We start from the raw sequence: 16,156 nt of genomic DNA, 5'->3' as shown, positions 1-16,156 counted from the left end.
TTGACAGCTGCACGATTATATTACGACACTACTAATATATGACACAATTTACATTGTTGCTTTTGCGGTGTATCTGTTTTATATCTGCACAGTTTTTCTGAATTGTTCTGGAAAGGAAAACATGTTTTAGTAGTATCTTTTGTGGTATAGCTACAATGAGGCAGCCTTTTTCGTAGCACAACAATACATTACAGTATAGTACTTTCTTGATCACGGTACTGTACGTAATAATTACGATATCTGTACGCATAGCATTTCACTTTTGTTTATTACGAGGTAAGTACATTGACTTCTACAGAACTTTGCTTACGGACGACGATAATTACTACACTTGGCACATTTTTACCGTTAAGTAATGACAGAGATTGTCTTACAACAAGACGCACAGTTTAGCGCTGCAGTACACGTATTTGAGTGATTAATTTTGTACTTAAAACATTTATTTTTAAAGATTTTTGAATTACAATGATACAAAGGTTTTCCGTGATACATTTCGTTCCATTGCTGTAATCTGTAACACCTGAGGGTATAATTACATTAATCCTCAGGGGCTACACTCTTACTTTGTGTACCATGTGTTTGGCAAGCACAAGGAGCCCTAGGTAATATGATATTTGCTTATAGAACTTTACACATGGGTACCATATTTCTCTAACACAGAATTACACAGCTATCTGATTATTTAACAGAGAAACAAACATTTTTTTAGTACATAAGTGACAGATGTTTACACAGTTACACAGTTGGATAACTTCACACTTATGAAATTGTACTTAGTCTGTACTTTGTGAACTGTTCATATTTTTTCGGAACCTTTGTGATACTATGAGGACTTTGAATGATGTATTTGGTATGAGATCATGATTTTTAAAGTACGTTTCAGGTAGATGACACTATTGAAATGAGCAGAGAATATTTTTTAGGTTTTGAAATTATTGGAAGAAGCTACGACGATCTTGAGATTTGACTGAGGTGTTATGATATTATTACGACGACGATGTGTAGTATGCTGTTGAGGTATGTTCATGATATAAGAGAACGAGTTGTGATGAATTGGAAGAAATGCATTGAGAAGCTATAAGAAAATGGTTTGGCCAAAAAAGTAGTGTACAGTGGAGAATAACCATTTTCAGAGAGGATATGAATAGAATACAGAAAGCATGCTTGGATAGGATTTTTCTTTGTGGAAACAAATGTTGAAATAAGAGAAAAGATCTATGGAATGAAGTTTTGGGTTGGACTGCAGTACCTGACGTCTCACTGAAAACAAACCCTGTCCTATCCTTTTGTGTTATTCCGCTATGTGTTATGTACCCTTGCGTATTTGTGTTTTTCATGTCTTTATGTGTTTAGCTAATTAGATTTATGTTGTAGAATTTTTCTCATACTAAGCTACATTCACTATGAAGAAGAATACTGTTATCCTCAAATATAATTTGCATTAATAATATGTTATTCACTTTGTAAGATGTTTAGATATTATTTACTTTGTTTTGTTGCTCATGTGTGAAGTTGATGTTTCAAAAGTTATTCTGATCTTTTATGTATGTACTTATGTCATAATTCCTGTAACACTGATGTGTATGTTTATTTCTATTCTTTTGTAAAGCCTGTGTTACTACAAATGTTATCTGTATTACTATGTTTTTAATGATGTATTTTGTACCTTTGTAATTGTATTCATGTGTTGTAAATTTATAATTTTATAGACACCAGTCCTTCAAATTGGGTTACATTTCGCTGCACACGTTTCTGCTGGCCGTAGTATATGCACAATAGATGAGAAGTTGGGACTGTTAGTGTTTGCACTTGTGTTGATAATTCAGCAAGGGACTGGTTAACAGCACTGCTGGTTCTAAGGAGATACCAAACAGTTTATGAGTGCACAAGTGGTGGTTTATGGACTTGCTATATTGTCCGCAAGACTCTCCGATGGTGATTGTGCACCTGCATAGTCGCAACACATGGCTGCTGGCCGTCTCTACAAGGACTGCAGTGGGTCTGCACCTTTGATGGCCCACCAGTACCATTATTTCTACAAGGACTGCAGTGGGTCTGCATCTTTGATGGCCCACCAATACCATAATCACTACCAGGACTACAGTGGGTCTACTCTGTGATGACCTATCTACCAATACTCTCCAAAACTTCGACTGACTCTGCTGTGGGTTTGCTCTGTTGTGGTCCATTACCTGTCTGCATGTCAAGAGTCAGCACTGTCTTTCTGTTGGAAGGACAACACTACTTTTTCAGGACTGCATGGAAATCCACTACTTCCGTGTGCATTTTCTTTTACTGCTCAGACTATGAGAAAAACACTGCAATTTTACTGTGATGAACGATCAGGACTGTGTTTATGGACTGTGAGAAAATTTTAGCTTTGACCAACATTGTATCAGTAAGTGTGTGCATTTGATTTCTTTGTTATTGTAATTACGAAAAATTTTTCAAGTCGTTATTGGCCACTGCCCAAAACAATTTCTGAAGTTTTTTGTGGGGAGCATGGGGGCTATGTAAGTAGGCTGATTAGGTTTTTATGTTGGTAACGCCACGTAGCGCTCTATATGAAAATCACTGACTGTGCTATGTGCAGTTTGTGGCTGGTTTGTATTGTTGGAATTCGTTATTGTAGTGTTGGGCAGTTGGCTGTTAACAGCGCGTAGCGTTGCGCAGTTGGAGATGAGCCGCCAGCAGTGGTGGATGTGGGGAGAGAGATGGCGGAGTTTTGAGAGTGGATGATCTGGACGTGTGTCCATCAGAGAGAGCAAATTTGTAATACTGGAAATCATTGTTTGTTCTCTATCAAAATCTTTCATTTGCTAACTATGCCTATCAGTAGCTAGTGCCTTCAGTAGTTAGAATCTTTTATTTAGCTGGCAGTAGTGGCGCTCGCTGTATTGCCGTAGTTCGAGTAACAAACATTTTTGTGAGGTAAGTGATTCATGAAACGTATAGGTTATTGTTAGTCAGGGCCATTCTTTTGTAGGGATTTTTGAAAGTCAGATTGCGTTGCGCTAAAAATATTGTGTGTCAGTTTAAGCACAGTCATTTATAATTTTTCTAAGGGGACGTTTCATAATACCTCACTGTTAGATTACAGCATCGTAAGCAGCAGAAACGAGATCAGCTAACATTAGTTTTCGACTCTGTCCAAATGACGACTTCAAGGCTATCGCATTAAACGGAGATTATGTTGAAAAATGGGGTTTTGTCGCCTAAAGAGTGGGGAATAATAAGATTTATTAGGAATCTTAAACGAAACAAAGCTTTTTTTATAAAAAAAAAGCATTACTTATTGAACACCCCTCATACATCAGTCTCATGACCATGATTTCCTCTTCTCTGCTGATCTAGTCATCTCAAGCTAGAACTTGTACAATAAATCTTCAGTTGTTTACCTCTCTTACCCTGGAAGGTATTTTTTCCTGTCTTAAAACATGACCTACCATCTTATCTCTTTTAATAGTGTTTTCTACGTATTCCTCCCATTAACAGTTCGGCGGAAAACCTCCACATTTCTTACTTTAAGTCCACCTAAATTGCAGCATTCATTGACACTCATGGAAATAAAATCACAGCACCATAAGGAGTTGTGCATAGTAAACAAAAGTTGGTAGGCGTGTGTCTTCATCTGAAAAAAATGTCTATTCAAATTTCGCACCAGTCGCGTAACAGTGGCGCTAATAGCTCCACTATGAGGACGCAAATCACGTTTGCCTTAAATACACCCAGTACTTGTCGTGAGCGTTAGCTGACCTTGAGTTTTGACGTGGTGACTTGACGTTAGTGAAGAATGCCTTTAAGACAACAAAGAAACCATTATCAACGTCTGACATAGTTTGTAAGAGGTTGCGTGATGGACTATGAGAAGCGGGATGTTAGGTCTGCGATATTGCTGAAAGACTTGGCAGGAATTTAGTCGCTGTACGTGACGCTGTCAGTGGTGATCACGAGAATGAACAGTCGCAAGACGACCGGGCCCTAGATGGCCACGTCGAACTACCGTGTTCAGCTTACGGCTCCGGCGCATCTTCCTGCATCTGCAGCTGCAGTTTGAGCAGCAGTTGGCCCCACACTGACACAACGAAATGTTACAAATCGGTTACTTGAAGGATAGCTCTGAGCTAGACGCTCTATAGCCTACACTGCAGTGAACCCATACCACCGTCATTTGTGACTTCAGTGGTGTCAAGTGAGAGCTCGTTGGAGGGCAGAATGGAGGTCTGTTGTGTTTTCTGATGAGACCTGGTTCTGTCTCTGTGCCAACGATGGCCGTGTGATGGTTAGGAGGAGGCCAGCTGAGAGGCTGTGACCAACCTGAGTGCGTGCTAGATACATTGGACCTACACCTTGAGTTATGGTCTACGGTATACGATTTCATATTACAGCAGGAGCACTCTTGCGGTTTTGCCACGCACCTGATTACAAAGTTGTACAACAGTCTGGCGATACGACCTATTCATAAACAGCATCCCAGGCGGTGTTTTCCAACAGGATAACGCTCGCTCACATACCTTTGTTATAACCCAACGTGCTCTACACTGTATCGATACGTTGCCTTGGCCTGCTCGGTCACCAGATCTGTCTCCAGTCGAGCACAAATGGGACATCATTGTACGACAACTCCACTATAATCCACAAATGACATTAAACGTCCCTGTATTGACGGAGCAAGTGCAACAGGCATGACCTCCATCCCACAAACTGACATCCGGCACCTGTACAACGCATTTCATGCAGGTTTGCATTCAACATTTTGCCAATTACACCGGTTATTAACGTACCAGCTTACCTGGCGCTCACTTTGACCTGCAATCTTTCAGTGTTAAATATGTTACACAGACAAATGTAGTCTCGAAATTTCACAACTTTATAGGAATTACTTTTTTTTTCTTCGGTGTATAATATCGTATCTCATGTAGTTCCTTAGCGCAGCCTAATGTAGGGAAACGCCATGCAGAATGGATGAGTGTGTCCGTTCAGTACGATACGAAAAAAAAACGCGGGATTGTTACGTGACGCCAGGAAGCGATGAATGACAGGCGCGCCGCTGTCGCGCCGCGGCGCGCCGCCAGCGAACACTTTGCGCTCGAGCATCTGCGGCTGCCCACGCAGAGCCCCGTGGCCATTATGTGCTCAGCTGGAGGACCCTCGGGCCCACCCGCCGCCTCCAAGCTGCACCGCCGTGCCCGGCTGTGTATTACGCTGCGGGTCACGTCTCGTCGGGGACCAGTTTCAGAACTTTAGCAGCAGAGCTGAGCGCTGTGCTGTAAGCAGGGTGCTATGCTGGATACAGCTCAGCATATAGGATATTTGGTTAACAGTTTGCAGCGGAAAATAACACAAGAACATTGAATTTACCCAGAGCATTATTCAACAGTACTTCTGAATCAAGCAACAGTAGTTAAGTGCACAAACACGATGAAGCGTAGCAGCTGCAGGTAATCGGAAGTAAGAGGACCAGAAATTAAGTTTCCTTTTTTTTTCTAAGTAAACATATTTAAGCCCGCCCGGTTAGCCGCTCGATCTAACGCACTGCTTTCCGGGCGGGAAGGAGCGCCGGTCCCCGGCACGAATCCGCCCGGCGGATTAGTGTCGATGTCCGGTGTGCTGGTCAGTCTGTGGATGGTTTTGAGGGCGGTTTTCCATCTGCCTCGACGAATGCGGTCTGGTTCCCCTTATTCCGCCTCAGTTACACTATGTCGGCGATTGCTGTGCAAACACTTTCTGCACGTACGCGTACACCATAATTACTCTACCGCGCAACATTAGGGTTACACTCGTCTGGTGTGAGTCGTACCTGGAGGGGTCCACTGGGGGCCGAACCGCACAATAATCCTGGGTTCGATGTGGGGCGGCGGTGGGGTGAGTGGACTGCTGTAGCCTGTTGTTGGGTTGTGTACCACTGAGTACTACTGCGAGGACAAAGCCTCTCCGTCGTTTCTAGGTCCCCAGTTCCATACAATAAAGTACAAACATATTTATAAATTATTATTTATGCAACATCCGGAACTGTTCTGCGACATGTTCATAGCAAACAAATGCGGCACAGTTGTAAAATGCTTTTATTGACCGAAATCTTACACGATCGCTTTTATTAATGGAAGTCTTATTGTGTAACAGTCATGGGACTACCGGATAAGTCTCTACTGTGGTCAGTATCGCTGCAGCAGAGGCGGAAAATGGCGTCTCATATTCAATCTCCAGCCGACTGCGAACTTCCCTCTGTAATTTTGTATTTTTTTTTTTTAATTCCCCAGACGTAGCACCGATCTGAATGGTCAGATCGGCCCAAAGGTCATGATCAAACTGATGATGCGTCAATGGTATAGGCAACTTCCCCAAGGTCGTCAAAATATCCATATTGGAGATGGCCATGGGCGACCAAACCATCATCAATTGCGACCTTGTGGAGCTGGCGTGTCAGCGCGTTATGGGGAGCCCTCGTTGCACAATTATAGATCTAAGCTACCATTTTTCGCGGATAATGTTTCTCGAATTAATTTGTCACTATGCACCTGCTCTTGAGCTGCCTCTTTCATTCGAGGTCCATAAACAAACTGAGGCCTCACAGAATACGCCACAGTTCTAGCCTTTGAATTTCATAACACGAATTAATTAACCTGGCTGCAGTCCATGCGTAGGAGTTTATTTCCAGGGTTCAGCTGTGCTGTGTTCATTGTAAGCCCGCCGAGCGAGAGAATTAGCGACTCCAGTGTGCACGCACAGATGAATGGTTAAGCCTTTACAGATGGCGGACCGATCGAGTCACGTGCTCATCCGTGCGCGCACTGCCTCTTCGTGAGCATAAGATAGTAGCTACCAATGAGACATTTATGTTTCATGTGGATATTGTACGTATACATGGGTAAATGCGAGGGCGTAACGGAGTGGCAAAAAGGGACCATCGTGTTTGGCCGCGCCCATAAGGCGTCTGAGATTGCTGGATTTTTTGGTATTCCGCGGTGAACTGTTCAACAAGCCTACAAGCAGTGGTGTAACACACGTGGCCACGAAACATGACGTCAGAATTTTGGTTGGAAAATTATCCTAACTGACAGGGCCTTGTGACTTAAAATCGTTTGCAAACCCGACAATAACTGCTGCAGGCAAGAAGGTCCATCCCCACCTGTTAGAGCAAGAGCATTGCGACGGGAACTACATGCAATGAACATTTGGAGTTGGCCGTCTCGCAAGAGCTTTTTCCTGACGCAGGCTCTCGCAGACGACAACAGCGAAGACCATCGTGCTGAAAGTATATGTGACCTGTTTCTTGAACACTCACCCACTCTACTACATCTCGACTGGCCTGCAAATTCATTTGACTTGAAAATCATAGAAAATCCGTGAGGTAAAACGCCAATATGAGTATCCACACAATTTTGCGGAACAGATCCATCAAATCGTCAGCGAGTGGCTTGACCTGGATGCGACTTACCTGCACAACCTTGTCGACTCACTTCCTAAGCGAATACTGGTAGTTATCAAGTACATGGAATTACACGGTATTAAATGATGCTTGTTGTTGTATTCTCCAACAGTTTATTGAACGTAACTTCTTCTACAATATAATAGTTGGCTGTACAATAGATCTAGACGTCCGTCGATCTAGCCGGAGATGTGGTCCTCTCGGTCGGCTGGTACTTCGATCGGCGGTGCAGTACAGCGGCTTCGGTGATATCTTCTCGGAGACTCTGCTATAGCGATTGCCATTAGCAGCGCATGAAGACTGGTCTGCCTTCGACCGGCCGGGCCTATATAGTGAACTGGGGCCAATAGAAACCCGGCGTAGGAATCCGTGGCCGGATATGTCGCGGCGACCTCTGCAAGGAAAGGATACTATTAGTCGACTAGAATCTTCGGCGTGTTTACCTGATGTCTTCGCCTGTTTGGCTGTTGATTTCTTTCCCTCATAGCGTGGCTGTTATGCGGTGCTGCCTGCCATTTAGAGGAACCCGATGGCAGACAGTACACTTGTAATGATTTCTCTAGAAGTGACTGATTTTTATTTTCTGGTGAGCTTACCAAGTAATAAGTCAAAACAATTTTCTGTAAATAAGATTTATTATGTAAACATGGTTCATTTTCACTATCTCAGTTAACAGAATCGGCTGTGGTTTACCATCAGTGCGAACCTAACTCATGTAGGCAATTACAAAAAATATACGTATTGTTGAACACACGACCTACTTCAGTGTTAACTCATTCTGAACTGGAAAAATCTGTATATATGCATGCCTCTCCACATCATTTTAGGGTAAACTAGGTCACACAAATGAAGTATGTTTATGAATTTCATAGTAGAAGTCACCTGCTGTTGTCTGGTATTATTTCAATTTATACCATTCTTTCAATAAAAGAGTCTGTCGTTTGCATATTGCAGTAATCTTAATGTATGTTAATACGATAACAGCAATATTTGAGTCACCTGTTCCTTCCACAAATCGTGCTGCCATCTTAGTGAAACAAAATAAATGTAATTTTTACTGAAGATCAAACTGACATTGAAATGATGTGAAGGCGGCTCATCTTGAAGGAATTTATATGCTGATTCCAAAACTCGTCTTACGTTTTGCGATTTTGTAATATTTCGACAGTTTTGGAGTATTTAATATCAGGATTAATAACTTATTAATAATGATTCACCTCATTCGTGTCGGTTGCAGTTGTTTGTGTAAGACATGTTCTTTTTTTTGTCTAACACTGGGTGCATGAACATTAATTTTCAAAACAGTCCTTTAATTTAATTTTGGAATTGCATCATGAATTCTCTAGTTGATACATGACACAATTTAGAGATTAGAGAAATAAACTGGTCCCTCATAAACCTATTACCCTGTTACTACGTATAGTCGTTACAGATGCTTAATTTTTGGTTGCAAAATATGTGACGCCATATTTAACTGGATTTAACATACGAAATACGGATTTCTTACATTAACCGTAAATTAAAGAATCACAAATATTACATGGTATCTATATAATCAGCAAGAGTTGGAAAAGTGTTACTGTTGTTATAAACGTATCTTATGTATAAAATTGTTTTAACTACGTATTATCAATATAAGCTAGGGTCAAAGACTCTCTTGATAATAGTAGTGATCGACTGTGCTAAATAATGGATAGTCGACTGTAAAATTACATCACTGTTCAAGAAAGCGAGTGTCAGATGGGTGCTGAAAAAGCAGACAACTGAACACATAATGAATCGTTCAGGAGCATCAATGACATTTCCACGGCGGTACTGTGATGACGACGACGGCTTCCTCTATCGGATCCTCACGCGCAATAAGGCATGGGTTGCTCATTTTATTCCGGAATCCAAGCAGCAGTAGATGCTTTGGCGCCACAGTGAATCTCCTGTAAAGACGAAGCTTATGTTGTGTCGTTGTGGAAAGTGACGTGCGCAGTGTCGCGGGACAGGAAGGGTATTCTGCTCATGGGCTTCCTATTCAGAAGTGAAACATGAACGCTAGCCGTTACTGTGAAACACAGTGGAAACTGCGGCTTGTCATTCAAGACAAGATGAGTGGTGTGCTCAGTGTAGGAGTAGTGCTTATCCTTGTCAATACTGTCCCACATATGGCTCGGTGCACAAGAACTATTTCAAAGCATTTCATCTGCCTGCTGTTTGATCATCCGCCGTACAGTCCTGACCTTGATCCGCGATTTCTATCGTCTCTTGCACCTCAGTTAACTACCGACCTCCAGTCAGCATTCCCACAACGACGAAGACCTGAAGACGATCATCACATACTGGTTGCACTCCAAGGAGGAATACTTGTAAGACACAGGAATATAGAAGTCGATCCCACGTTATCACAGGTGTCCTAATTCTACTTGTGCTTATATGAGACATCACTCTGTCTGTTATCAATAAAGATTTCCACGTCTTATTTTTTTAAAATTTAATGTGTATACATGATGTTCATCCAGAAATATATATGTAATACAGATAATGAATTTTTATCATCACACTTATAATGTCTATTTCGTCCAAGACTAGATTAAATTTTATTTTTATTTTTAGTACAACCCTTTGATCTACCAGAGAAACTGTTAGAAGTGTAACAAATCAAAATGGTTCAAATGGTTCTGAGCACTATGGGACTTAACATCTGAGGTCATCAGTCCCCTAGAACTTAGAACTACTTAAACCTAACTAATTTAAGGACATCACACACATCCATGCCCGACCGAACCTGCGACCGTAGCAGTCGCGCGGTTCCGGACTGAAGCGCCTAGGACCGCTCGGATACAGTTACCGGCCAGAAGTGTAACAGTTAACTGCTCAATAATACTCCAAGAAAAGGGCAAACTCAGAACGAATTTTCACTCTGTAGCAGAGTATGTACTGGTATGAAACTTCCTGGAAGATAAAAACAGTGTGCTTGACCGGGACTCCAAACCATGACCTTGCTTTTCGCGGGCAAGTGATCAACCAACTGAGCTATCCAAGCACGTGTCAAACGCATTCTCACGGCCTTTTCGCAATATCCTTTCATCTACGAGTGCTAGTACCGAAAGCTACACACGAGATTGTCTGTGAAGTTTGCAATGGTAATTACTACCGGAAGTACGAATAAAGCTTTGGGGACGGTCGTGTTCTGGTAGTTCAGCTGGCAGAGCATTTCCCCGCGGAAAGCAAAGGTCCAGACTCGGTTCCCTAACAGACTTTCAGTTGTTGTCCACCAGCAAGTTTCAAAGCGAAAACGCATTTAGAATGATTTAATGTTCATGTTATTACTTATTTCACTATAATTTGTCAAGGTAGCGTTGCCTTTGTAAATTTAAGTCCCCTGTCTTTGAGACTGGCTGTTGCAATATGACAGGCAAACTTGTTAAGTAAATGACAATCATCTGGCTCTTCTGGATTACAGTATCCTTTTATTTCGGGTTCTTCATGCAGGCGCTTGCTTGTTTGCTGCTTTCGTATTATTGTGTTTACGATAGTAATTTTATTATAGCTTATAGGTGTTTATGAGACCGTAACTGGTCCATCTGTTACCATGAACAGCTTTACAGTTCTGATCTGTGCTAGTGTATAGGATACTGTTTACATGTTAATCGAGTCACAGGATGTTCTTTCTTTTCTGCTGTTATTAAGGAGAAAGAAATTTACGTGCGTGCTGCGTCTCATTTCATTATAATTGACTTATCTTTAATTAGACCGTTACGTTATGATTTTAAATTCATGGTTATGTACAAATGAAAAAATGTCTGATTCGTGTAAGTGCCCAAAAGCTTTTATCTTTTTACGTTTTCGTATTTTTATCCAGAGGGTCTTTCACGGCTGCTATTGTTAAAGAGGAATATCGGAGACTCCATGCATACTTGTCCCGTATACGTTATAGGTTACGATCTAAAATAATGAGAGTTATAATACTGCCACACTTATTTATTATTTTTTATCATTTCATCCAGATGATCCATCACTGCCACCGCTCCTATGATGATGACTGGAAGATGCACACGGATCCGCTTTTGTAATGTAAAGTATAGTTTTCTCAAAAATGTTTTCACATTTCATTATTATTGTTAAAACATGAAGTTAGGATACTATCATTTACTTTTATACTACGAGAAATGCAGATATAGCCTCCGTGTGAAACCTGCACATCGAACAAAAGCGTATTAAGAATTTTGAGGCTACTATCAGTGCGGAAGATGTTGGCATTCAGAAAATTTGTTTTGAGAACCACATTAAAATTAAGTTATTAACACCTACTGAAATGATTTACTTTCCAATGCTGCTGATTGGATTTGGAGCGAATAAAATATAGGTATTAGCATCCAAATTCTTGGCGCAGCAACATTATAATTTCACGTAATAACTGACCTAACATCGTCTAGACCGCAGTCTTTCTATCAGAAATGTCTGCAAAACAACTCTCTGGTCGACGATATTACCTGGAGCATTTAAGGCCATCACAGAAATTATAATGGAAACTACGTACCGTCATTTCCATACAGTGTGAATATCAACAAAACCGTCAAAGTGCAGGGACGGAATCCTGAATGGAAATGGAGGAAAAATGGTCCTGTGGACTTCTGTACCGTTGCCACGGTAGACGGTGAGGACGATTGAAAATTCTCTGACCACGTGTCGTGTGTTCTTTGTGTGTTGCGAGCTACGTGACTGAAGCAGCGTGCTATAAGCAGCAGAACGGCCCGGTATTTATGTCGGGAACAAGCCGAGATGGTGTTTGTGTACGGCCAAGCAGATGCAAACGATCGAGAGGCAGTACGGCTACACCAAAACAAGTATCCTCACAGACGCCAACCACATCACACAACATTTGCAGTCCTTTTCGGGTGTTTGTGTGATCATGTGTCCTTTCAGACAGATGAACGGGGGGCAGGAGGCGGCGGACTGTGCGTACACCTGATTGGAAGGGATAGATTCTACAGGATATTGAGACGAACCCTAGTACAAGCTGCAGACAAGTTGCCCTCCAAAAACGTGTAAGCTAAAGTACGATTTGTGTATCCTGCATGACAACAGCTTCTATGCCTATCACCTGCAACGAGTGCAAGTGTAACAGCAGCGAATTTCTCTCTACGGGTAGGATTTTGTCGATGGTTCGTGCACCAGACCAACACCATTATGGGAATACTGTCGTCAGTCCTCTCTACCGACGTAGCAACTTTTAACAAAACTGGCATTATCACTCTGCATGATCGTCATCTTTGGGTTACAGACAATCCTCGGGGAATGGTTGAGATGTCTCATCAGCATCAGTTCAGCATCAACGTGCGGGCAGGGATTCCTTTCGACCACATACTTGGACCGAGTGTTGTTTCACAACACCTCTACGGAGGAATGTACCTGGACATCCTGCGGAATTCTCTGCCTGGGCTGCTTGAGAATTTGCCAATGGCAACACGACATGTTATGTGTTATCTGCATAACGGAGTGCCACCCAACTTCTGAATTACATTTTGCCAATATCTCAACAACATCTTCCCAGTATGTTGGACTGGACGCGGAGACCCTGTAGCGTTTCTTGGTAGATGACCAGACCTAAACTGCTGTATTTTTATCTGTGGGTGCATCTGAAAAGCGTTGTGTACACCTAACCAGTTCTTGATGTGCAGACCCTCCAACAGCGTGTTCACGACGCCTGTGACGCTATCCTGAGAGAAACCAGAACGCGCAGACGTGTGCATTGCATCCCATGGACACCATTTTGAACATCTACTGTGGCGCGTGTGTAATGCAGCTCTATACCGTGTTCCGGGACGATTTGTTGTCGTTGAACGCCCACCGCCCATTTCCGGACAGATGTTCACTGGACACTTTTTTCCGTGCCTGCAGTTCGTTGCAAGTCACAGTACAGTGTACAGTGCATAGCGGGCGGTATCTTGTACCCGTTCCTGTACCTATTACAAATGGGGTGAGGAATAAACAACTGTCTATATACTTCCATAGGACCCCTAATTTCTCTTATCTTGTCTTCGCGGCTCTTACGAGAAATGCGCGTTGGTGAGAATAGAATTGTTCCGAATTCCGTCTCTAACGTTGGGTCTCTAAGCTTTCTGAGCAACGTTTAGCGCAAAACAGGTCTTCTTGCCTCTAGGTATTCCCATTCGAGATGGTGGAGCATTCCCGTACCACTCGCGTGTTGATCGAACTTACCAGTGACAAAAGCTAGTTACATGCCTCTGAAACATATACATGTTTTCTTTAAACATTTGTTTGATGGTTTCTTCTGACTCTGAATTTTGAAACAGTTCATTTAACAAAGAATGCAAAATTCTTGATTTTCTGTGGTATGTATGTTCGACAATATTATGCAAAGTTTTCCATCACTTCAAACATTTGTTATAAAATATCCCTGTCCCGGGTGACGCTCACGTCAAGTACGAACTGAAGTTGTATTTTTTCGTGTTTTTCAAAATGTTCTTCGCGTACATTTCACTCGATCCATTTATTCAAATTCCTTACTGTCGGAGTTCTTTCTTCTGTAAGCATCAGGGACATGGTGCCCTGGTTAATGAGCTGTTGCAGCTGCATCATTACGCGGCCGTACTACTTTCCTTCCCCGGGAACTGTAGCTGCGCTTGGCTCATCCGAAGTCTTTCATGAACCAACCCACATAGTTGTAGCCCGAGAAACATTATCTGCAAGACTTGGTCACTTGAGGAAGTTTGCTAAATGCACCAAACGAAATATTATTCTCGTTCGAGGAATAAGGTATGGCGATAATGCTTTATAAAATCTATCACAACGACACGGCGTTTTGTAAGGCAGTTAATTTTAAGGAAGGGGCTAGAGAAGGGCACTATTATGTAAAGCATGTGTATAATTTATTTTACAATTATTATACTCCTCAAATAATCCTCTTTGTAGCCTTACCGACGTCGTTGAAATTAAAATAATTTTTGAAAAAATTACAGTACAGAAGTTCTGAAACTAATCATGAGGTGGATTTTATTCTCAGACTAAATATTATACCAGCATGCACAGTTGTGTGGCTTAGGTTACATAAAACTGACGTTATAAAACCATCAAAAAAGTAGCTGAGACACAAGCGTTACCTGGGTATTTATTTAGAGGTGTTCTCCAGACACGGTACACATGGAATTTATTTTTGACTCATTAATCTTCTTTGTATACAACATTTCAACTTGTATGATTTGGGACATTAACTAGGAGCTTGTTTGCTTCACTAACATCGGCGAGAGTCACTTAGCGCTGGACGTGCGAACAGCAATCGACACGAAAGTCCATACTTACCACATGCGGTGTTTGACAATGTACGTCGTGTTGATGGTCTTGGCATGACATAAGCTCATAGGGAATTGTACACGTTTAATGCGGAATGGTAAATTGTTACGAATAAGCAGGATTCGGGAAAGAAATAACTTAAAGCCTCTGTGATTGAAGGCTTCTGAGGAGCGAGACAATGCATGACTCTCTCGATTAGAGGTATGTAGCGCCTCGCTTTCGGAAGGAGTTTTCAAGAGCCAGTATAAGTCTGATGTTCTCGAGCTGCAGCAAGTCTCGCCTCGCAGTGTTCATCGGATTCTTGGAGCCGCATAATCCTCAATCATACAGTCATTCTAATGTATTCGGAAAGACTCGGCCATTTTCTAGGCACTTTCATTCATAAACAGAAAATAATATAAAATATAACGATTAGGCACCAAAACCATAAAAGAAACTTAATAAATTCGTTTTTCCTACCACAGAATATACGAGGCGTATTCCGGAAGTAAAGACCGATCGGTCACAAAGTGGCAACCACAGTGAAAATCCGATAAAGCTTTGCATAGATGTGTTGGACAGTGTCTCTAACAAGCCTGTTGATCGCGTCACGTCTGTATTTTCAGTTCTGTGAGCATAGTGACCTCGTAAAGATGCCTAGAAAACAATGTATCCAGCCAAGTATGAATGGCCGTGAGAGATTTCGCCTGATTTGATGCAGCCCACACAACCTAACTGTCACGCATTTCCTTCTTCATGACAGTTCTCGGCCGCACTGCGCATAGGCAATGGAGACCCTGCTGCAGCGTTTTCGGTGGGAAGTGTTTGATCGCCCTCCATACAGCCCAGACCTTGTTCCATCTGATTTTCATGTCTCCTGACATGGAAAAATGGAAATGAGCGTTTGGCGTCATTGGCCGGGAGGCCCTTTACAGGGCACGTCCACCGCCTTTTTGCAGGTCTCATTACATTCGACGCCACATTGGGCGCCCTGCGCGCCGGATGGGGATGAAATGATGAGGAAGACAGCACAATGCCCAATCCCTGAGCGGAGAGAATCCCCGACCCAGCCGGGAATCGAACCCGGGCCCCTTAGGAAGGCAGTACGTCAGACTGATCATTTGATCATTCAGCTATCGGGGCGGGCTCTCCTGACATGGGTATGAAGTCAACGTTTTGGTACAGACAATGAACTGCAGATTAGCGTAGAGAATCGGCGAAAAGTGCAGGCGCCGAGCGAAATAGCCGCGCGGTCATGGGCTCTCTGTCATGGTTCGCGCGGCTTCCCCTTTCGGACGTTCGAGTTCTCCCTCGGGCATGGGTGTCTGTGTGTTGTCCTTTGCGTAAGTTAAAGTTATATTACGTAGTGTGTAAGCCTAGGGACCGATAACCTCAGCAGTTTGGTCCCATAATACCATACCACAAAAAAGTGCAGGCGGCTATCTT

At 42.5% G+C, this 16,156-nt stretch overlaps 1 protein-coding gene across 1 annotated transcript in view; it reads left to right on the top strand.

Annotated features, from left to right (window-relative positions):
- Positions 1–5,031: 5,031 nt before the first annotated feature.
- Positions 5,032–16,156, top strand: part of LOC124803138 (orexin receptor type 2-like) — a 123,682-nt gene continuing 112,557 nt past the window's right edge. The window contains exon 1 of the mRNA XM_047264318.1: positions 5,032–5,211. Coding sequence (XP_047120274.1) covers positions 5,032–5,211 — 180 coding nt within the window. The remainder of the gene's footprint in view (positions 5,212–16,156) is intronic.

This window comes from Schistocerca piceifrons, chromosome 6 (genome assembly GCF_021461385.2).
Source record: "Schistocerca piceifrons isolate TAMUIC-IGC-003096 chromosome 6, iqSchPice1.1, whole genome shotgun sequence".
Classification (NCBI taxonomy): domain Eukaryota; kingdom Metazoa; phylum Arthropoda; class Insecta; order Orthoptera; family Acrididae; genus Schistocerca; species Schistocerca piceifrons.
The sequence above is the reverse complement of the archived record's forward strand: the minus strand, read 5'-3'. Positions and strand labels throughout refer to the sequence as shown.